The sequence below is a fragment of the Balaenoptera musculus genome, chromosome 14 (genome assembly GCF_009873245.2).
Source record: "Balaenoptera musculus isolate JJ_BM4_2016_0621 chromosome 14, mBalMus1.pri.v3, whole genome shotgun sequence".
Lineage (NCBI taxonomy): Eukaryota > Metazoa > Chordata > Mammalia > Artiodactyla > Balaenopteridae > Balaenoptera > Balaenoptera musculus.
The window spans coordinates 19194937-19217058 of record NC_045798.1 but is presented as its reverse complement, the minus strand read 5'-3'; the positions used below and the strand labels follow the sequence as shown (position 1 = coordinate 19217058).

The window sequence follows — 22122 nt, the reverse complement described above, 5'->3', positions numbered from 1 at the left end:
TTAGGCACTGCACAACTCCAGGGGGAGCCCTGTTCACATGGTAAGTTATGTGAATGAGGATATCCTTGCGCTAGACCTAAAAACTGGTTGGAAGTACATGTGTTTCAGAACTTACGTTCCTCTATCTATATCTAATGGAAGTAACAGCTTGGTCACCTAAGGGTTACATTATGCCCACCAAAAGTTGCCCACACAGTATTTTTTTTTTAATTTAAAGTGGATGCCAATGTTTTAAAATTAGGAGAATTCACATAAAAATCCAGATTCCTGACATCTCTTTCAAAAGTAGAATATCTGACCATCTGGGGCACACATTCTAATAAGGGACCAACGTGGCTAGACCAGGGCAGTGTATCCCCTGTAGATGGGACACACGATGCACAGGTGACCACAGTCTCGTGTTCTCCAAATAACCTCCAGCCCTGACAGTCTCCTGCCACTTATCTTTACACTTGCTCTGTGTTCCACTCACTTGGCACTTTGTCCCCTTTGTCTGGCCCTGTAGGCATTTGAGTTTGAGACCCCATGGACTCCACTCTCAACACAATACATTCTTTCACACTGTGCTGCTTCTTGTTACTCTGGGAAACGCCTTGACTTCTCTGAGCAGCAACTTCTTAATCTGGGACTCAGAGGCAAAAATACGTGTCTCCTCCAACTTCCTCACCCCCAAACACAAAACTCCTGCTCTCTGCCAGCCCTGTGGTAGGTTTCAGGGTGACAGCAGTAACAGGAGAGACGAGTCCCTACCCTCCCAGGAGAGAGTCCTATGGAATGAGTAATGCCCATTTCTCCCAGAGCTTTGAAAAAAGGAGTCTGCGATGACATGGGCATGAAGGGCCGAGGGCTGATGAGGGACGGGAGGGCAAATCTGGGCAACGTTTTTAAAAGGTAAAAATGGACAAATTTCTAAGTAAAAAATATTGCTATCAACATCATCATCATCAATTAATTATTGCATTATTCCATACATTTCACCAAGAATAACTGGTACTCTGGCATAGAAAGGGTAAATCTTCAGATTCCAGAAGCCTGGGGAACACTCCCTGCTTGTGAATTTGGAGAAAGAGATGAAATCACGGCAATTTTTGTAAATACCTGAACTCCATTTGATGGCAAGGCTGGGCTTGGAAAGCTCCAGCTGTCAATCTCATCGTGGGCTGGAAATACGCAGCAGAGTGTAGAGCATGGGGTTTGCAGGCGGATCGGCTGGGATTGAAGCTTGGAGCAAACACTCCATCCCATCCACCACCACCACTGCAATCTCCACCACGCCCACCACCGTCTAGCAGCATCTGTGCCTCGTTCTAGGTGTTGCTTTCCATGCACTTGTTCTGCACGACAGCTCTATGAGGTTGGTATTATTATCACCATTTTACAGACAAGAAACTGAGGCCCAGAAGTCACAGGACTTACCCCTGGTCACAGAGCTAAAGAGGCATGGAGCCAGGGTTCACCCCCAGGTCTGTCTGATCAAAGCCTTGTGTTTCAGGCCAAAGACAGGATACCATTCAAACCCTTCCATTACTCTCCATTTACTCCATTCCCCCCCATCCAAAATCTTTTATTTTGAAATATTTAAAGAATATAAGATTGAATAGATAACAATGAGAGAAATGTCTTTGATTCTGCTGTCCAGCTTAAAGACCAGACACTACTAATAGGTTGAACCACATGAAATTGCCAACTTTTGACCGTAATTCAGTTGAAGCCACCATGTCTCTTTTCCAGTCTCCATCTCTCACATTTTCATCATTAATACTCTTCCTTGATCAGTGCTCTTTACAGGCATCGTTATTTGACTTCACCCTCACAATAACCCTGAGAGGTGGTGACCATTACCATCCCCACAGCATAAGATATACCTATAGTCACTCTGAGCCTCAGTTTACCTTGCTATAAATTAGGTGTAATAGTTTTGTCATAGGTCGAATTCCTTAGAAGCAGAGCCTAAAATGGGATTCTCTTTTTTTCAACTGTGGTAAAATACACATAACATTAAATTCAACATTGTAACCCTGTTTAAGTGTAGAGTTCTGTGGCATTAAATACATTTACAATATTGTGCAACAATCACCACTGTCCATTTCCAGAACTTTTTCATCTTCCCAAACTGAAACTCTGTACCCACTAAACACTAACTTCCAATCCCCTTTCCCCACCAGCCCCTGGCAAGCACCATTCTACTTTTTGCCTCTATGAATTTGACTACTCTAGGGACCCCACATAAGTGGAATCATACAGTAGTTGTCTTTTCGTGATTGGCTTATTTCACTTAGCATAACATCTTCAAGGTTCATTCATGTTGTTACATGTGTCAGAATTTCCATCCTTTTTAAAGGCTGAATAATGTTCCATTGTATGAAATGTGATCCCACAGGGAGCTCTGGAGTGTGAATTGTACCATGGAGATTGTCCCACCCAGAGGTCTGGGGGCTGGGCTTGAATCAGTCAGTCACTGGTCATGCCACCCCAGGGATGGAAGGCATAACTTCCCAGGTATCCCCAGGTGAAGTGGCTCCCCTCAGTCAAAGGAAACCCTCCAGAGATGACTGCAGCTGTGAGCTGTGAGCACCCATGATTGGCAGCAGCTGGGGGATGATCAATCTGGTAAAGGGAATCTGCGACAGGCACCAAGGGTATCTGCTACAAATAATAGCCCTCCAACCATACAGCTATTTATTGAGCACTTACTAAATGCTAAGAGCTATGCCTTTTACATTATCTCCTGTTAGTTACCCTGATGATCAACCTATGAATTAGTTAATGTTATTATCCCCATTGTGCAGATGAGAAAACAAATGCTCAGAGAGGTTAAGACACTTGCCTGAGGTCACACAGCTTGAAAGAACTGAGGCTTCAGCCTGGATGTCTTTGGTATTAGAGCCCTGGGTCCTAATCACTAAGCATCAGTGCCTCTCGCAGGCATTCACCTGTGTCTGGGAAATGAATGTGAAGCCCGAACTCAGCTGCCCTGTGTGGGTGGGCTTGCCAGACAGTGGATAATGATGTGACCTGGAGCAGGAATCGAAAGGCACAGCTCGATTCCAGCCTGGCTGACAGCTCTTCAGGTTGTCACGTTTGTGCAGGGGTTCTTGAGCTGGATGGAGCCTCAAAATCCCTGTGGGGCTGGTCACAACCCAGAAGTCGGGGCCCCACTCCAAGAGCGTCTGACTCAGAAAGTCTCGGTTGGAGACTGAGATTTTGCATTTCCAGCACGTTCCCAGGCGGTGCTGCTCTGGCTGATCCAGCGACCGAATTAGCGCATCAGAGGCGGGCAAACAATTCTGCCCACCCCACCTTCCCCACCCCTAGTGCTGAGGGGCGGAGCCTCCTACTCTGTTGGCTGAGCTGGGTGCCTGCAGCTTACCCTCCTCACCCGAGAGGCCCAGAACCCCTGTGGCACAGGACTCAGACAACATCCCTGCAGTCCAGAGCTGGGGTGTCCTTTGCAGCTGGAAGGCAGGTGTCACCTGGGAGCAAAGGCCAGGAGACAGACTGCCTTAGGCTTAGATATCTGGCATGAAGTTGGAATCTGGGGCTTCATTTAAGCAACACTTTTACAGCAAGAGCACCATTTTATTCAGAGTATGTATTGGGTTGGTCAAAAAGTTCGTTCGGGTTTTTCCGTGCAATGATGAAAAACCCGAACGAAGTTTTTGGCCACCCCAAAATTTATTTGGGGGTAGCTTTGGAGGGATGCTGATGGGGATTATGGGGACGCTCTGAAGCCAGTGCCCACAAACTGAGTCTCAAACCCCCCAAACCATACTGATGTGTAGCATTTGCCAATATCTGTGGGGTAAATACTCCCACTGGGACCAATTTTAAGCTCTCAATGGTTAAATAACAGGCTCTGAGATGTTCTGAATATTTAACAATCTGCTCACTAGAGCTGTGAGCAGCCTCCAGCACAACTACTGTAAAAAGTCCTCAAATCACTGTCACAAGCTACAACACAGATGAACCTTGAAACACGATGCTGAGTGAAAGAAGCCAGACACAGAGAGTCACACATATATGATTCCATTTATGTGAAGCAACTTCACAGAGACAGAAAGCAGATCAGTGGTTGCCAGGGGCTGGGGAAAGAGGGATGGGGAGTGACTGCCTAATGGGTACAGAATTTCCTTTTGGGGTGATGAAAATGTTCTGGAATTAGGTAGAGGTGAAGGTTGTACAACACTGTGAATGTACGTGAAGGTACGTCCATGTTCACAGCAGCACTATTCACGATAGCCCAAAGGTGAAAACAACCTAGGTGTCCATCAGGGGATGAGTGGACAAGCGAAATACGGTCTATACATAAAATGGAATATTATTCAGTTTCAAAAAGGAAGGGAAAGGGGAATTCCCTGGCGGCCCAGTGGTTAGGTCTCCGTGCTTTCACTGTCAAGGGCCCGGGTTCAATCCCTGGTGAGGGAACTGAGATCCCACAAGCTGCACAGCCAAAAAACAAACAAAAAACAAAAACAAAAAAGGAAGGAAATTCTGACACATGCTATAATATGGATGAACCTTGAAGACATTATCCTAAGTGAAATATGCCAGTCCCCAAAAGACAAATACTGCATGATTCCACTTATATAAGATACTTAGAGTAGTCAAATTCAGAGACAGAAAGTAGAATGGTGGTTATCAGGGGCTGGGAGAGGAAGGAATGGGGACTTAGTGTTTAACAGGTAGAGTTTCAGTTTGGGAAGATGAAAACTTTCCGTAGATGGATGGTAGTGATGGTTGCACAACAACGTGAAGCACTTAATACCACAGAACTGTACTCTTAAAAATGGTTAAGATGGTAAATTTTATCTTATGTGTATTTTGCCATTCCCCCTCCCCCCAGAAGCCCCAAATCCTCAACCCTTAGCACTACCATGGATATTATTACTTCTTAGTGAAATAAGTCTGACAGAGAAAGACAAATACTGTATGTTATCACTTATATGTGGAATCTAAAAGATGAAACGAACTAGTGAATGTAACAAAAAAGAAACAGACCTACGGATATAGAGAACAAACAAGTGGTTACCAGTGGGGAGAGGGAAGGGGGAAGGGACAAGACAGGGTTATGGGATTGAGATATAAACTACTATGTATAAAATAGATAAGCAACAAGGATATATTATACAGCACAGGGAATACAGCCCATATTTTATAATAATATAAATGGAGTCTAATCTTTAAAAGTTGTGAATCACTATGTTGTACACCTGAAACCAACATAATATTGTAAATCAACTATACCTCAATAAAAAATTTTATGTATATATCCACATGTATTTTGTAATTTTTATATATAAATAATTACATATGTATATAATTATATATTTGTATATAGTTATAAATTTATATATAATATTTATACATTATTTTGTATATTTATAGATCAATATATAAATTAATGTTTCTAAATATATTTGTAAATATAAATAAATATGTATTTAAATATAATACATGTGGATGTATATATTACTACATAGATATTCCTGCACATTGTGAGAAAAGCTGCAAATAAAACGAACCTGATGCAGTGAGAGGCTAGCGGGGGCGGAGGGTGACATTTCAACTCTGCAAGCCACCAAGGGGTGGTGCGAAGTGGGTTCCAGGGAGGGAACAACAAAGGAGTAGGACACCCTGTCCCCAGGAAGCAACCTCCCAAATCAAAAACATAAACAGTCCCCCAAAGTATTTGTAGAAGATAGAAATGTCGAGAATTATTAAGCGCGGTAAGAAAATGAACATTTATGTGCATCATCAATGCCTTTTCAGGGGTGAGGGGAAGGCCCATGGCTCGCCCTTGACTCTGCAGGTAACGTCACAGAAGGAGATGGCTATGTGGCCTGACACTCTCCCTCTCATCACATCCTCTCCCCCAGGACCGTCCAAGGCTCTGTGCTTCCTTCTGTGACTAACAGCGACCACTGCAACCTTTTGGGAAGGTAATCTGTGTTATCTTTCAAATTTTTCAGTGCTTTGAGCTCCCACCCAGAATGCGTTCTGCTGGCAGTTCATTGTGGGGACAGGCACAGCAGGCAACGATTTACCCTACAAATAACGGCAGATGTGGATTGTTAGCTTGCGTGTGTCAAGTCTAGTGTTTGCACTGTGCGTCAACTATCTTATTTATTCCCACTTTCATTGTCCCCTTTTTACAGATGAGGACACTCAAGCACAGAGGGGCTGGCAGCTTGCCCAAGGTCACACAGTAAGTGTCCAGGCTTCGGCAAAGCCATCGGATTTCAGTGTCTCTGCTCCCAGCCACTCTGCTGTATTCTCTTCTGGTGCTAGCACACTCTTTGCAGCTTTGCTGCGGTGATACCAAACCAGAAACAATCTTCAGGAAAGGAGTAATTAGATAGATGATGGCACATCCACTAAAGAAAATGTTAAAAAAAATTTTTATTTATATTGATCTGTACCACATTAGCCGAAGGTGGAAACAACTTAAGTGGTCATCAGTGGATGAATGGAGAAACAAAGTGTGGTCTATCCATACAATGGAATATTATTCAGTCTTAAAAAGGATGGAAATTCTGACCCGTGCTACAACATGGATGTACTTTGAAGACATAGTGCTAAATGAAATAAGCCCAACACGAAAGGACAATTATTGTATGAGTCCACCTATCTGAGAGGGCCTAGAATAGTCAAATTCACAGAGAGAGAAAGTACAACAGTGGTCACCAGGTGATGGGGGGTGGTGCGGAGGGGACTGGGGAGTTAGTGTTTAACGGGTACAGAGTTTCAGTTGCGAAAGATAAGAAAATTCTGGAGATGGATGGCGGGAAAGGTAACACAACATTATGAATGTAATTCATACCGCTAACTGTACAATTTAAATTGTTGAAATGGTAAATTTTATTGTGTATATTTTAACGCAATAAGCACACACACACACACACACACACACAATAAACACACACACATGTTGGTTGCAAGAACCAGCAGGAAAAGATTGCTGGGGCTCATTTTTTTTTTGGCTGCACCACGCAGCTTGCGGGATCTTAGTTCCCCAGCCGGGTATCAAACCCGGGCTCCCGGCAGTGAGAGTGCTGAGTCCTAATCACTGGACCACCAGGGAGTTCCTGCTGGGGCTCCTTATTAAACGTGCTAGACTATGGTCCCGTGATCTAGGTCCTCAGTACTAAGACTAAAGTGTGGTCTCGAACTAGAGACCCCAGCCTCCCCTAGGGATGTGGTAGAAATGCTGAGTGGCGGGCCCTGACCCAGATCTACTGAATCAGCATCTGCATTTTAACCAGGTCCCTAGGGAATCTGTGTGCATGTTCAAGTGGGCTCAAGAATATTTTTGCTTCTACAGTCGAACATTCTGGAAGGATACTTAAGAAGCCTAAGACTGGTTGCTTCTGGGAAGGAGGATTGGATGGGAATGGGGAGTTTTAAGGGAAAGACATTTTTTTTTAACTTTTCATTTTGGATCCCGCTGCAATATGTAAATTTTTTAACCTGCACATCTATTAGTTAAATAATCAATATAAATCACAATAGCGACTATTCACAGAGCTCTTGTTGATCTTGTAACATCAGCTAAGCACGTTACAGACTCGTTCGGCTGTGAAATGGGATGAGGACAGGCTTGCAGGACCGCCGTGAAGATTAACTGAGATTGATGAACGGGAAACTGAGGAGCATGGTGTCAATATTGGCTTTCCTCTAACCCAGCTTGGTTCAAGTCACCTTTCTGCCTTGAGCGTGGAGTACACTGACCTTTGTGAAATTCGACTTTGAGAAAATGGCTTAGCTCCCTGGAGTTTTAAACCAGGATGTGTTCACATTCCTTCTCTGGCAATTCACTAGAAGCCAGGGCCCTTTACTTGTTTTAAGACGAAAGTAAAGAGAGACCTCTGACATTAAATTATACTCAGAAAGCCAGACTACATTTTGAATCAGCTGGGTTCCTGAAAGCAGTTATCAGCTACATGAGCCAAGATTTCCCAAGGGAAAAAAAAAAGTAATATGACAGAAAAAGAAAATAGCAGTGGCATATGTTAAATAGATGAGGGCTTCGAAACAAGCTGGCTCATTTCTTGGCATTTGTTGTGTATATATAGCATATAATTTACCAAAATAGCAGGGAACATTTGTTTTACATAATTTTGCTATCGAAAGAAGATAAGAGCTTGAGGAAATAGCTGTCAACCCAAAGATCTCACTTGTACCATCATGTAATTCACCTCAGTACCTTAAATTAGGGTCTGAGACTTGATTAGGGTAAAGACTTGATTTCTTTTCATCTCAGCTTCTGGATATTTATCCCCTGAGTTCGTGAATCTATCAGACTGAAAAGGAAGCTTATACCTAAGTATGACTATTACAGGGTAGCATTTAATGTCTGAAGAGAGGGGGATTGTCATAGAAAGACGAGCCCAACTCTGCAAACAGACTGATTTGGGTGTGAATTGCCTGCCCACCCCATTCAGTAGCTATGAGGTTAGGTTACTTTACTTCTCTGGGTCTCAGTTTCCTGCTGGTAGAAGGGAGATGGTAATTCCTATCTCACAGGGTTGCCATGGAGACTAAAGGAGTTAACAGAACATCTCAAAGAGCCTGGCACCATCATCCTTCAGTACTTTAATAAGTTTATTGAGTGCTGACTATGTGCTGAAGGCTGGGATACAATAGGAGATAAAATACACCTGCCCTCCTGAAGTAGATGCCCTAGCTGGGAAGACGGTTAATGTACTAGTAAACAAGAAATCATTATACATTTGCAAATGAATGAATCTTGAGAGGGAAACAGACAGGGTGCCAAGATAAAGAATGATTGGAGGGAAGAGTAGTCAGGATAGACTTCCCTGAGGTCTGAGGACCAGGAGAGTCCCACACAGACAGGGGAGGAGAGAGAACAGCCAGTGCAAAGACCCAGAGGTAGGACCAAGGAGTAGAGGTCAGAGAAAACAGGCTGAATTATACAGAGCTCTGGACACCACAGGGAGGATTTTTCATGTTATCCTAAGACCAATGGGATGCCATTGAAAGGTTTCAAGTAGGGGTGACAGAGTGGAAGATGATCAGAGTTGATTTAGGGAAGATCATTCAGGCACATTTTTCTACAAGAGGAGGAACAGATTGGGGAGACTGTTTTAAAATATAGGTTATTAAAAAAAATTTTTGTCACACTTATATTTATTTATTTATTGGCCCCGCAGCATGTGGGATCTTAGTTCCCTGACCAGTGATTGAACCCACGCCCCCTGCATTGGAAGGGCACAGTTTTAACCACTGCACCACCAGGGAAGTCCCTAAAATATAGGTTTTATTATTATTTAGGTGTGGCAAGGCAAACAGATCAGGAGACAACTGCCTTTGAAAAGATTAGACTCTGTTATACTCACAGATTCCAAGAAGAGGGGGTACACCACACCTGGGGAGCCAAATGGGAAAGCACCAGGGTCAATAATGAGGCAAGAGTGAGGGGAAAATGTGGGCAAGAGTCTTTATTGTGGTTTCCATAGGAAGGAACAGGTGAGGCAGGGTCACCAGGCTGAGGATTGGCTAGTCTGAGTAATTTCTCCAGGCTCTGAACATAGGGACTGTCTCCAGTTGTCTGGTATTTGGCTCTGGAGTGATTAGGGCAGGTGGATTAATGGCTCTGGATTGCTTGGTTGGCACACAGAAAGTACACTGGCAGGTGAGTTATTTACTGATTAACCCTGGAAGGGGAGTGCCCTCCAGGATCTTTGAGGCCCTAAGATGTCAAAACATCAGAATATAGAAAATAAAAAGCATGATTAACACACAAAGATGGGGAGAGAAAGCAGGGAGACTGTGTGGTCAGCTGAGTGAGAAGTGATGGTGGCTTGGACCAGGGGGTACAGCAGGGTGGGTGGGCAGTGGGGTGCTGAAGCTTTTATTATTCATCCTCCCCACCCCGACCCCCACTTTTCCAATCAGTAGAGGAAAACAGCCACACAGGGAGGCCCATCTGCAAAGCTAACCAGCAAAGGGCCGAGTTATAACAAGTGTCCTCATGTTTGGGGAACTCAGTCAACAAAACTGATGACCAGCACCCCTCAGCTCCATCCCAGGTACTCAGCTACATCACACTGGGACCTCTTTGGAATCTGAAACCTACTGACAAATGGGGTTAGCTGCTGTGGACCTGGAGCAGCAGAAACTGCCAGGGTCACTGGCAAATGGACTTGCTTTGTCTCCTTCAGGATAAGACCTGGGGACTCGCTCATCTGTCTGATTTGGTTAGAGTCTTCTCAGGGGCTGAACCTCTGTCTTCCAATATTTGAACTTCTGGTATGTGAAAGAAGGTGTGTGTTCAAGTTGGACCCTGAGGATAGAGCTTGAACTGCTGGGTATAAAGAGGGAAACAGATTTCAACTCAATATAAGGAGGCTTCTCAGGGAGAGAAGTCCAGAGATGAAAAAGGCTGCTTTAGATGGTAGTGGGCTCCCCTTCACGAAAGGTGGTCTAGGAAAGGCAGGTGTCCACGTGTATGGACTCAGGAGTAATGATGTTTAATATGTAACACTCAGCATGCCAAGGGCAAGCCTAAATGCTATATATACTTATATACAGTAAATATACAGATAGCATATATATCTTTTTCTTGAGTTTTTGTGGCATTATATTTAGTCATCTTGGCTAGTTTAATCACACTGTTGTTGTTTATTTTTTGGCCGCCGCTCCATGGCATGTGGGACCTCAGTTCCCCGACCAGGGATCGAACCCACGCCACCTCCATTGGAAGCATGGAGTCATAACCACTGGACCGCCAGGGAAGTCCCTAGCATATGTATATCTTATATAATCTCTTCAGCAACCCTAGGAGGGAGGTGTTATTAATATCCCCAGTTTATAGACAAGTAAACTGAGGTTCTGGTCCAAGTCCCCTAGAGTGTATATAGTATCCTAGGTTCCTGGCCTGAGTAGCTCCAGAACCCATGATCTTAACCAGTAGCAGATTCTTCTCTGAGGACAAGAGTACCCCCTAGGGAACCAATTACAATGCCAATTCCTGGCCATTCTCCAGACCTAAAGCTTTTGCATCTCTGCAGACCAGGGCCCAGGAATCTGAATTTTAATAAGATGTTGATGGTGGCCACAGATGTTTAGAAGTCACTACTCGGATCCCCTCTTGCGTGGAATTGAGAATACGAGGTATAAGGGGTTGGAGTGATGACTTTTAAGGTCCTTTCCGTTCCTGAATGTCTAGAAGTCTATAATTAATGGAAACTATAGTTCTCTGTGGATTTTATTTTTTTGTATTTTCCTGCCACGCCCCATTGACCTGAATAGCACTGAGCTTGTTCCCTGGATAATGGACCAATAGCTTATATTCTAGACAAAAGGCAATGAACACAAATAAATAATAGTTAAGGGCTTCCCTGGTGGCGCAGTGGTTAAGAATCTGCCTGCCAATACAGCGGACACGGGTTCGAGCCCTGGTCTGGGAAGATCCCACATGCCGCGGAGCAACTAAGCCCGTGAGCCACAACTACTGAGCCTGCGCGTCTGGAGCCTGTGCTCCGCAACGGGAGAGGCCACGACAGTGAGAGGCCTGCACACCGCGATGAAGAGTGGCCCCTGCTTGCTGCAACTGGAGAAAGCCCTCACACAGAAACGACAGACCTAACACAGCCAAAAATAAATTAAAAAAAAAAAAAAAAAAAAAAAAAAAAATATATATATATATATATATATATATATATAAAATAGTTAAAATTTGTTAAGCCCTCACCATGTGTGTGCTGGGAGCTCCACTAAGTATTTTATGTGCCTTATGCCCTGTGAGGTGGACACTATTACTATCCCCACTTTACAGATGATGAAACTGAGGCCCGGAGAAGAAAAGTAACTTGCCCAAGGTTACCTTCCAAGTCAGCAGGAAAGTCAGAATTCAAATCCAGGTCTACTTGAGCAGAGAGCCCACACACTTAATCATTCTGTGATGTGGCCTCAGTGGGGGGGATGGGTAACTTCTAACTGGGGGAACTGAAAGCCTGGGGGACAACTTTCCAGGCAGTTTGTCTTTGCAACTTATTTATTCACTCCTTCATTCAACAAGCAGTGGTTCTCAATGGGGCAGCCATTCAGTCTCCCAGGTGATACCGGCAATGTCTGGAGACAGTTTTGATTGTCACAACTTGGAGGGGCAGCTAGTGGTTGTGACATCCTGTGGGTAGAGGCCAGGGTTGCTGCTAAACATCCTATAATGTCTAGGACAGCCCCTCGTGACAAAGTGTCATCTGGTCTAAAATGTGAATAGTGTTGAGGTTAAAAACCCCATGTTTAAGAAAGAGATGCTCTTAATAATGACACCAGAATAATCAACATAAGCCAGATGGTACCAGGCACATCCATCTAGAGAGCTTAGGATCACAGTCTTTTAAAGCCAAAAATGGGGACTTCCCTGGTGGTCCAGTGGGTAAGACTCCACGCTCCCAATGCAGGGGGCCCGGGTTTGATCCCTGGTCGGGGAACTAGATCCTGCATGCATGCCACAACTAAGAAGTCCGCATGCCTCAACGAAGATCCTGTGTGCTGCAACTAAGACCAGGCGCAGCCAAAATAAAATAAAGTAAATAAATTTTTTTTAAAAAGCCAAAAATGCCCTTGAAGGTGGCCCAGGCACCCTCTTATGTCTCAGGGAAGTTAAATGAATTGCCAAAGATCACATGATGATTCACATTCAGATCTGTTATTCTTTTAGACAGCCCAGAGAAGAGCTTGGCTGGGCTGTAAAGCCACTGTCAGGGTCAGTAGGCCCTCGAACAACCCTCTCTAAAGCCTAAGACCACCTAAGCAATGGCCTCTTTGCAAGGAGATTTTCTTTCTTTGGCCTCCAGACTGTTCCTCTTAAGTCACTGAAACACATATTCCCTAGAGGTGAAGCTGGCTGGCATGTGTTTGAAACGATGAGGTGTGAGCAGCTTTGAGCCTGAGAGTTGTTTTTTATTTTTTTTTTAATTGAACTATAGTTGATTTACAATGTTGTGTTAGTTTCTGGTGTACAGCAAAGTGATTCAGTTATACATATATATACATATTCTTTTTCATATTTTTTCCATTACAGTTTACTACAAGACATTGAATATAGTTCCCTGTGCTATACAGTAGGACCTTGTTTATCTATTTCATATACAGTAGTGTGTATCTGCTAATCCCAAACTCCTAATTTATGCCTCCCCCACTCCCTTTCCCCTTTGGTAACCGTAAGTATGTTTTCTATGTCTCTGAGTCTGTTTTTGTTTTGCAAATAAGTTCATTTCTATCATATTTTAGATTCCACACATAAGTGATATTACATGGTATTTGTCTTTCTCCTTCTGACTTACTTCGCTTAGTATGATAATCTCTAGGTCCATCCACCTTGCTGCAAATGGCATTATTTCATTCCTTTTTAATGCCTGAGTAATATTCCAATTTGTATATATACACCACATCTTCTTTATCCATTCATCTATCGATGGACACTTAAGTTGTTTCCATGTCTTGGCTATTGTAAATAGTGCTACAATGAACACTGGGGTGCATGTATCTTTTCGAATTATGTTTTTCTCTGGGTGTATGCCCAGGAGTGGGATTGCAGGATCATATGGTAACTCTATTTTTAGTTTTTTAAGGAATCTCCATACTGTTCTCCATAGTGGCTGCACCAATGTATATTCCTACCAACAATGTAGGAGGGTTCCCTTTTCTCCACACCCTCTCCAGCATTTGTTATTTGGAGACTTTTTGATGATGGCCATTCTGACTGTGTGAAGTGATACCTCATTGTAGTTTTTTTGTTTTGTTCTAAGAAACTTAGTATTATCTTTATTTTTATTTATTTATTTATTTTGCTGCTCAGCATGTGGGATCTTAGTTCCCCGACTAGGGATTGAACCCACGCCCCCTGTATTGGAAGCTCGGAGTCTTAACCACTGGACTGCCAGGGAAGTCCCCTCATTGTAGTTTTGATTTGCATTTCTCTACTAATTAGCAATGCTGAGCATCTTTTCATGTGCCTATTGGCCATCTGTATGTCTTCTTTGGAGGAATGTCTGTTTAGGTCTTCTGCCCATTTTTCGATTGGGTTGTTTGGTTTTTTGTTACTGAGTTGTATGGAGCTTGAGGTTTTAAAAGCCTGTGGTGGGTTAACCTTGAGGATTCCTAGGCTATTACAATAACTCCCTACTTTTTGCCTGAGGTGGGTGACAGTGAAACTCCATCTCTCCTCCTTGGCCAGGAATCCTTTCCTTTTGCCCCGATGAGCCTCAGGGGGATGGGAGCCAACATGAAGTCCCACGTGGGCCTTAGCCGCCTACTCTGCTCCTGTCTCTGTACACCAGTCTCCTCATTTAGAGCAAACAAAATATGCTTCCAGTTCCTTCTCTAGAACCAAGAATGAATCCTTATGGGCACAAAGAACATGTAATCAGTAAGTCAAACTGCATTCTCTCAACCTCCCTGATTTAATGGAAAGGGATGGGGAAGCAGAATGGCAAATAGGATGAAACAAGGCTATGTGTGATCTTTCCATGGGGACTCAATGCTTTAGCTGCTAAAACTTAATAATGGTGGCCCCCACTGTCAAGGAGAATGATTACGATGATGGACAGATTTTTCTGATTTTTTCATTCATACAGTTCTTATTTAATCCTTTGGCCTGGTCTATACTGAAATCCAGTATCAGATGGAATCTAGGCAATGCCCCACGTTCTTGGGATACATTAGACCCCCGCCGTGTGTGAAGCTTTCATACTAGTAAGTAAAGACAGACACTAAACAATAAGTAAGCAAATTACATGGTATGTTAGTAGGTGATAAGTGCTATAAAAAAGGAAAAAGCTGAACACGGTCTGGAAGATGGGGGAAACGGGCTGCAATTTTTTTCGAACATGGTAAAATACACATAAGATAACATTGATCATTTTAACCATTTTTTTAAAGAGTACAGTTCAGTGGTATTAACTATATTCACAATGTTGTACAACAATTACCACTGTCCATCCACAGAACTCTTTTCCTCTTGTAAAACTGAAACTCTGTACCCACTACACAGATCCCCCTACTCTACTTCCCCAGCCTCTGGCAACTGCCATTCTACTTTATGTCTCTATGAATTTGATTACTTTAGGAACCTCATATAGTGGAATCATACACCAGTTGTCCTTTGGTGTCTGGCTTATTTCACTGAGCATAACGTCCTCCAGGTTTATCCACGTTGTAGCACGTGTCAGCATTTCCTTGCTTTTTAAGACTAAACAATATTCCACTGTACGGATAGACCACATTTGTTTATCCACCCATCCATGAAGGGACACTTGGGTTGCTTACACCTTTTGGCTATTGCATATAATGCTGCTATGATATTGGCTGTACAAATATCTCCTCAGTACTCTGCTTTCAATTCTTTTGTGGCTATATACCCAGAAGTGGAATTGCTGGGTCATATGGTAATTCTATTTTTAATTTTTTGAGGAACCACCGTACTGTTTTCCATGGAGGCTGTACCATTTGTGACTCTCACCAACAGTCAGTGTGTAAGAATTCCAATTTCTCCACATCCTCACCAACACTTGTTATTTTTATTTATTTTTGGTAGTTGCCATCCTAATGGCTGTGAGAGAGGGCTGCAAATTTTAAGGAGGTGGTCTGGGGAGGCTTTGGTGAGATGGTGGCATTTGAGACTTGACAAAGGTGAAGCAGATACTTTGCAGAAGAGTTTTCTAGGCAGAGAGAACAGTGGGTCCTGGGGCAGAAGCCTACCTGGTGTGTTTGAGGCAAAACAAGGAGACGGAATGGCTGCATGAGGGGGTGGGAGAGTAGAAGAGACAAGGTCAGATGGGAGCCCTGGAGGGTTTTGAACAGAGGAGGGATGTGACCTGACTTTTAAAGAATCCCTCTGGGGCTTCCCTGGTGGCGCAGTGGTTGAGAATCTGCCTGCCAATGCAGGGGACACGGGTTCGAGCCCTGGTCTGGGAAGATCCCACATGCCACGGAGCAACTGGGCCCGTGAGCCACAATTACTGAGCCTGCGCGTCTGGAGCCTGTGCTCCACAACAAGAGAGGCCGCGATGGTGAGAGGCCCGCGCACCGCGATGAAGAGTGGTCCCCACTTGCCGCAACTAGAGAAAGCCCTCGCACAGAAACGAAGACTCAACACAGTCATAAATAAATAAATAAATAAATAAAAGAACGTGAATTTCTAAAAAAAAAAAAAAAAAATAGCTTTCAAAAAAAAAAAAAAAGAATCCCTCTGGCTGCTGTGTTGAGAATGGGCCGTAGGGAGACAAGGGAAGGAGCAGGAAGACCAGCAAGATGACCACTGGAATCAATCCAGGTGAGAGATGATGGGGACTTGAACCAAGGATTAGCAGTAGAGGTGCAGAGAAGTGGCAGGAGTTTAAATTTATTTATTATTTATTTATGGCTGTGTTGGGTCTTCGTTTCTGTGCAAGGGCTTTCTCTAGTTGCGGCAAGCGGGGGCCTCTCACTATCGCGGCCTCTCTTGTTGCGGAGCACAGGCTCCAGACGCGCAGGCTCAGTAGTTGTGGCTCACGGGCCCAGTCGCTCCGCGGCATGTGGGATCTTCCCAAACCAGGGCTCGAACCCGTGTCCCCTGAATTGGCAGGCAGATTCCCAACCACTGCACCACCAGGGAAGCCCTGGTAGGAGTTTAGATGTAGCTTAAAGGCAGGACCAATAGAATCTCCCGATGGATTGAAGTGAAATATGAGGGAAAGAGGGGTCAAAGTTGACTCCAAATGGGATGGACAGAGTTACCATCAACTGGTATGGGTGAGGCTGAAAGAGGAGCAGAGTGCAGGAAAGATCAGGTGTTCCAGTTTGGGCATGTGCTTCCATTAGCTGGCATTAGGACATTTCTTAGTATTCTGATAAGGAGACCATGGCTTCTAGGTACTTTGCTACCTGAACAAGCTGGAGGATAAGGGAAACAAGTCCAGAGCCAGGAAGACAAATAACACCAGCACCACTGGTTAAGCCCTTACATAGAGCCAGCCACTCTACTGGGAGCTTCCCAGTGGTGACCTCCCTCATTCTCACAACAGCCCTGCCATGCAGATACCGCCATTATCCCAACTTTACCGATGAGCACCCAACCTTGGGGAGATGAAGTCATTAGTCCAAGGCCACCCAGATGGTAAGTGGCAGAGCCAGGGTTTGAACCCAGATCTGCCTGACTCAAGAGTCCACACTTTTACCCCTGCTGCTGCTGAAGCCCAGGAGATGTCAGAAGGTTCATGGAGGTGATGGACTTAAGCTCAATCTTGAAAGACGGGGTTGGTAAGAAAGGAGAGAGAGTGGATTGAGCAAACACAGGATGAAGTTCCAATTTCTTGTCCTTACTACAGGGCCCTGTGTGGCCGGGTCCCTGCCATCCTCTGCATTCTTCCCTCACGCCACTTGCTCATGAAGCTCCACTGGCCTGATTTTGAGCTTTCCCCCCACACAATTCCCTCTATTTGAAATGCTCCATCCTATCTCTTTTTCTGGCTGACTCCTACACATGTCTGGGGGTTCAGCTCCAATGTCACTTCCTCAAGGAAGCCTTCTCTGACCCTCCCCTCCGCCATCTAGAACTACTCTTGTTGCATCATGCACTTGTCCTTTGTAGCCCTTAAAACAATTCTCATAATTATTGTGCAATTGTGTGTTCAACATCCGCCTCTCCCATCGAACCAGTGCTGTCCAGTAGAACCTCCTGCAGTTCCGGAAATGTTTTGGACCCATGCTGTCACAATGCAACTACAGCAGCCACTAGCCACATGTAGCTACTGAGCACTTGAAACGTGGCTAATGCAACTAAGGAACGGAGTTTTCAAACATCACTTATTTTACTTATAAGTCAAATTTTATATTGTGTATTATACATGAAAATTATTTCACATACTAATTACATAATTTAAATTTAAATAGCCACATGTGGCTAGTGGCTACTGTATTGGACATTGAAGCTCTAGACTGTGAGCTCCTTGAGGGCAAAGACCATGTATCTTATTTGGTTGTAGAATCCCTTGACCTAGGATGGTACCCAGGAAAATCACTGAATGAATGAATGAATGAAAGAATGAATCAATCAATCAATCAATGTAGTCTGCATAACTCGCTTTCAAGAAATCATCCTAGGGCTTCCCTGGTGGCAGAGTGGTTGAGAATCTGCCTGCCAATGCAGGGGACACGGGTTCGAGCCCTGGTCTGGGAAGATCCCACATGCCGCGGAGCAACTAGGCCCGTGATCCACAACTACTGAGCCTGCGCGTCTGGAGCCTGTGCTCCGCAACAAGAGAGGCCGCGATAGTGAGAGGCCCGCGCACCGTCATGAAGAGTGGCCCCCGCTTGCCGCAACTAGAGAAAGCCCTTGCACAGAAACGAAGACCCAACACAGCCAAAACTAACTAACTAACTAACTAACTAAATAAATAAATAAAAAAGAAATCATCCTAGAAAGGAGAGACCCAGGAAAATCTGACTTACATAAGATCTCACAATAAGGCAGAACTAGATATAAAATCTCAGCTTTCTGAATCTCCTGTACATGGTGCTGTGCCTGAGTAGACAGCAGGTGAAAGGCAGAGGTGGTTTGTGGTCTCCAATGACCCATCCTAGAGCCGTGTGAAGGTGCCTCTAAGTGCAGGAAAGGACTATTTCTTAGACACCCTCATCCCTCTTCCCCCTCCCCTGACCCTGTAAACTACCTAGCAGCTTATAATCTATTAACACTTGGCCTCCTGTGGGACTGAGCCTGTTCCAAGGTCCACGCTTGCCCACCTTCTACAAGGCACTCTGATTTTTTAAAAACCCATATTGCTCTCAGGCAGTCTGTTGCCAGCAATCTGTGAATAATATATATAGGGTGTGGTTTAAAAAACACCTATGTCGTGATGTGTAACCCACTCAGATTCACATGGCTGTTCCTTTTCTTTTACTCTTTTTTATAAATGGAGGTTAACATAGTTCAGGGCTAATTTTGACATCATTCAAATGTACTTTGGGGTTTGCAGATTACATTTTGGGGGAGTCCAGTATAAGGAGTCTACAGATTTTGTTTTATAAATTCTTTTTCAGATGTCATAATAATAATAGTTAATATGTGCGACTTCTTTGTATCTGCCAGGGATTAGCACACATTATCTCATTTGATCTTCCCCATAACCCTCTGAATCAAGTACTATTATGATTCCCATTTTATGGCTAAGGAAACTGGGTCTCAGAAAGGTTAAGTCACTTGCTCGAAGTCACACAGCCAGGAAGTGGCACAGTCGGGATTGGAAGCCAAGTCTGTCTTCTCAAGAGTCAGTGCTCTTAACCAGCACACAATTTGGCCTCTCTAATAGATATTATATGTATTTATGTGTATAAAAATCAGAAAAATAATCAAGAAACTTAACACTGGGGTTTGGGAAGAGAGAGACTTTTTTTGTGTGTGCTTCTTTTTGAACTTTATTTTCCCTAGTATATATTATATTAGTATATTATATTATATATTAGTATAAAAACTAAATTAATTTAAAGCTTAAGTAAAAACCTCTTATTAATTTTACTTTTTTAAATTAAGGAAGGAATTGTCATTCTAGTATCATGTCTATGTATTAGATTAAATATACATGAATGTTTGAGTAATTTGCAAAGTTCACATGCTCTGACAGCATTTGAAAATTTCTCCCAGTAAAACTGCAGTTCCAATATGTATTCTTATTCTGAGTACCAAATTTCATATTTTAGTTTCTGAATTATTTTTTATTTAGAGATAATAGGTTCATTTTTAAACATATTTATTTTCAATGAATGTGGTATGTTTTCCTTGAGATATCTGCACTCACATATGTACATTTTTATGTATTCATAGATCGGCTTTGGATATTATAACTGAGTGTCCTTTAGCATTTGTGAAATAATGCTGTGTTACATAAGATATGCTATTTGAGGATCAATTAATAAAAGCTTAAAAGTAAAAATTTAATTAATTAAAAATTTTAACGAAAATTAATTTTACACTGAGAAGCAGACACTACAATACCCTTCAGTACTTATAGCTTCAGAGAGCTGTATCAGTCACGCTAAAAGTCACTTGGGAGAATTCCTCAGTGGCTTAGAGAGAAAAAAACATTTAAGTCAAGAAAATACACTCATATTAACCAATGTATCCTTTCCAACAATTCCAAATGGTGTCTAGTTTTACCATCCAAATGGCTAGTGCTTCTAAAAATTAAAACAAAACCCCCATTAATGTTCTTTTTAATGCCCCATCTCACACTCTTGGAATTTGCTTAACAAATCACCATCAGCTTGTGGTAGGAGAAATTTGTAAGCCCCTTTACAAGCTCCCTGTACTTGCCACTGCTTGACTGTATTCCCCCAAGATTTACAGAGCAAATTTGGCATCCCTGAAAAATTCCAATCCTCTAAGCAGTGTATTCCTGAGTTCCCAAGGATAGCCGTTGACAGTGAGTCTCACTCTAGCTAGCTGTTACAAAAGCCGTTCATTCAGAAGAAGGCAAGAGGTTTCAGCAACGATGCACAGCCCTCTCATTCACACACCTCATAAACAACAAGACTCTGCTGAAGCCTCCTCTCTAGGAAGGAATCCCAGCTTTTTAGAAACCAGTTTGCAACATCAGTATCATTCCCTTCTAAAAGACCTTGCAGGAAAATTCGGAATTTCACAGCACAGGAGAAGGACTGGAAAGGACCGATGTCATTGCATGGACTCATCAATTCAGTCCGCATTTCAAAACAGCAGCTAATGCTTTCTTAAAACACAGACCTCAAAATCCCTTTCGGATTGAGAGCCATTATAAGGGAAAACATAACACGGGTAGGTCCCCATAAGATTCCGACGGATCTGAAAAATCGAACTGAGTCAGAGATACAGATGCTGAGCTGATGGGGTAGGAAAATGGCTTGTCTCCTCCAGGCCTAATTCTCTCCTCTGAAACAGTTCCCTTTAAATTCAGGAAGCCACGCTGAGACGCCCCTCTGCAGGTTTTCCTTTTTTAAAGGAAAACCTGTCTGCCTTCACTCGCCCCCAGGATACTCACGGCAGCTGCCTTAGCTGGAATAAGTCCTCCTCCATGTCCGCGCTGCGCCAGGACGAGCCCTTTTCATGGCCCTTACATGGTGGTGGTGGATGACGAGGGCTCGGGGGCTTCAGCACTAGGGCTCTGGACCGCGCCGCTTCCTCCCTCGGTGGCAGCTGTTCCGGGGAGGCAGCCGCCAGGAACCAGCCCAAGAGACAAAGCCGCCGCCGCCGGGATGCCGCGGCGAGAGTGGGCGGAGAGGAGGAGGTGGAGGGCGGAGCTAGCTGTGCGGGAGAGGGGGCGGGGAGAGCCCTTCAGGTTAGCGGAATTTACAGGCTGTCTGTGGCTGGTGGTGTTTTACTGGGATGCCTGTGGGGCACACCAGCCTGTGAAATGGCTGTCTAGGTACCAATGAGCATTCTTTGCTTGACGACGCCTCTCTAAATGTTTATTTGTAGAGATTCATTAAGGTTGTTACTGGTATAATATTCTTGCAACCCAGGCTGCTATAACAAATGCAGAGAATGAAAAAATTTCATACGTACTCATGCATTGAAGCATTGTTTATTGAGCACCGACTGTGTGCCAGGCACTGTAAGAGTCACCGGGCATATGACAGAGAACAGGTTAGAAATGACATTGTCATCACAGAGCTGAGGTCTTTTGTTTTATTTTACATATTTATTTATTTTGGCTGCGCCGGGTCTTAGTTGCAGCATACGGGCTTCTTAGTTGTGGCATGCGGACTCATAGTTGCGGCATGCATGCGATATCTACTTCTCTGACCAGGGATGGAATCCAGGCCCCCAGCATTGGAAGCACGGAGTCTTACCCACTGGACCACCAGGGAAGTCCCACAGAGCTGAGGTCTTGTGAAATGAATCAAGAAAAAAAAATGTATGTTGAGTAGGAGAAAGCTACTCATTCATTCATTCAACAAGCATTAGTGAGTGATTTCTACAGTTCTGGGGAATCAAAGATTAATAAAACCAAATCCTTGCCTTCAAAATCCTCTTCATCTTGTTTAATGGCTTTCCCACCCCCTTCCCACTAGAATGTCTGCCCCCCACCTTTAGCATTTAAGCTCCATAAAGGTTTGTTGATGTACCCCAAGGGCCTGGAA

At 43.8% G+C, this 22122-nt stretch overlaps 1 protein-coding gene across 1 annotated transcript in view; it reads right to left on the bottom strand.

The window, feature by feature from the left end:
* The window catches only part of LOC118880101 (SV2 related protein), an 84246-nt gene extending 62999 nt beyond the window's left edge, over positions 1-21247 (bottom strand). The window contains 1 exon segment of the mRNA XM_036823482.1: positions 21021-21247. Within this exon segment, the coding sequence (XP_036679377.1) occupies positions 21021-21055 (35 nt within the window). The 5' untranslated portion in view covers positions 21056-21247.
* Positions 21248-22122: the final 875 nt, after the last annotated feature.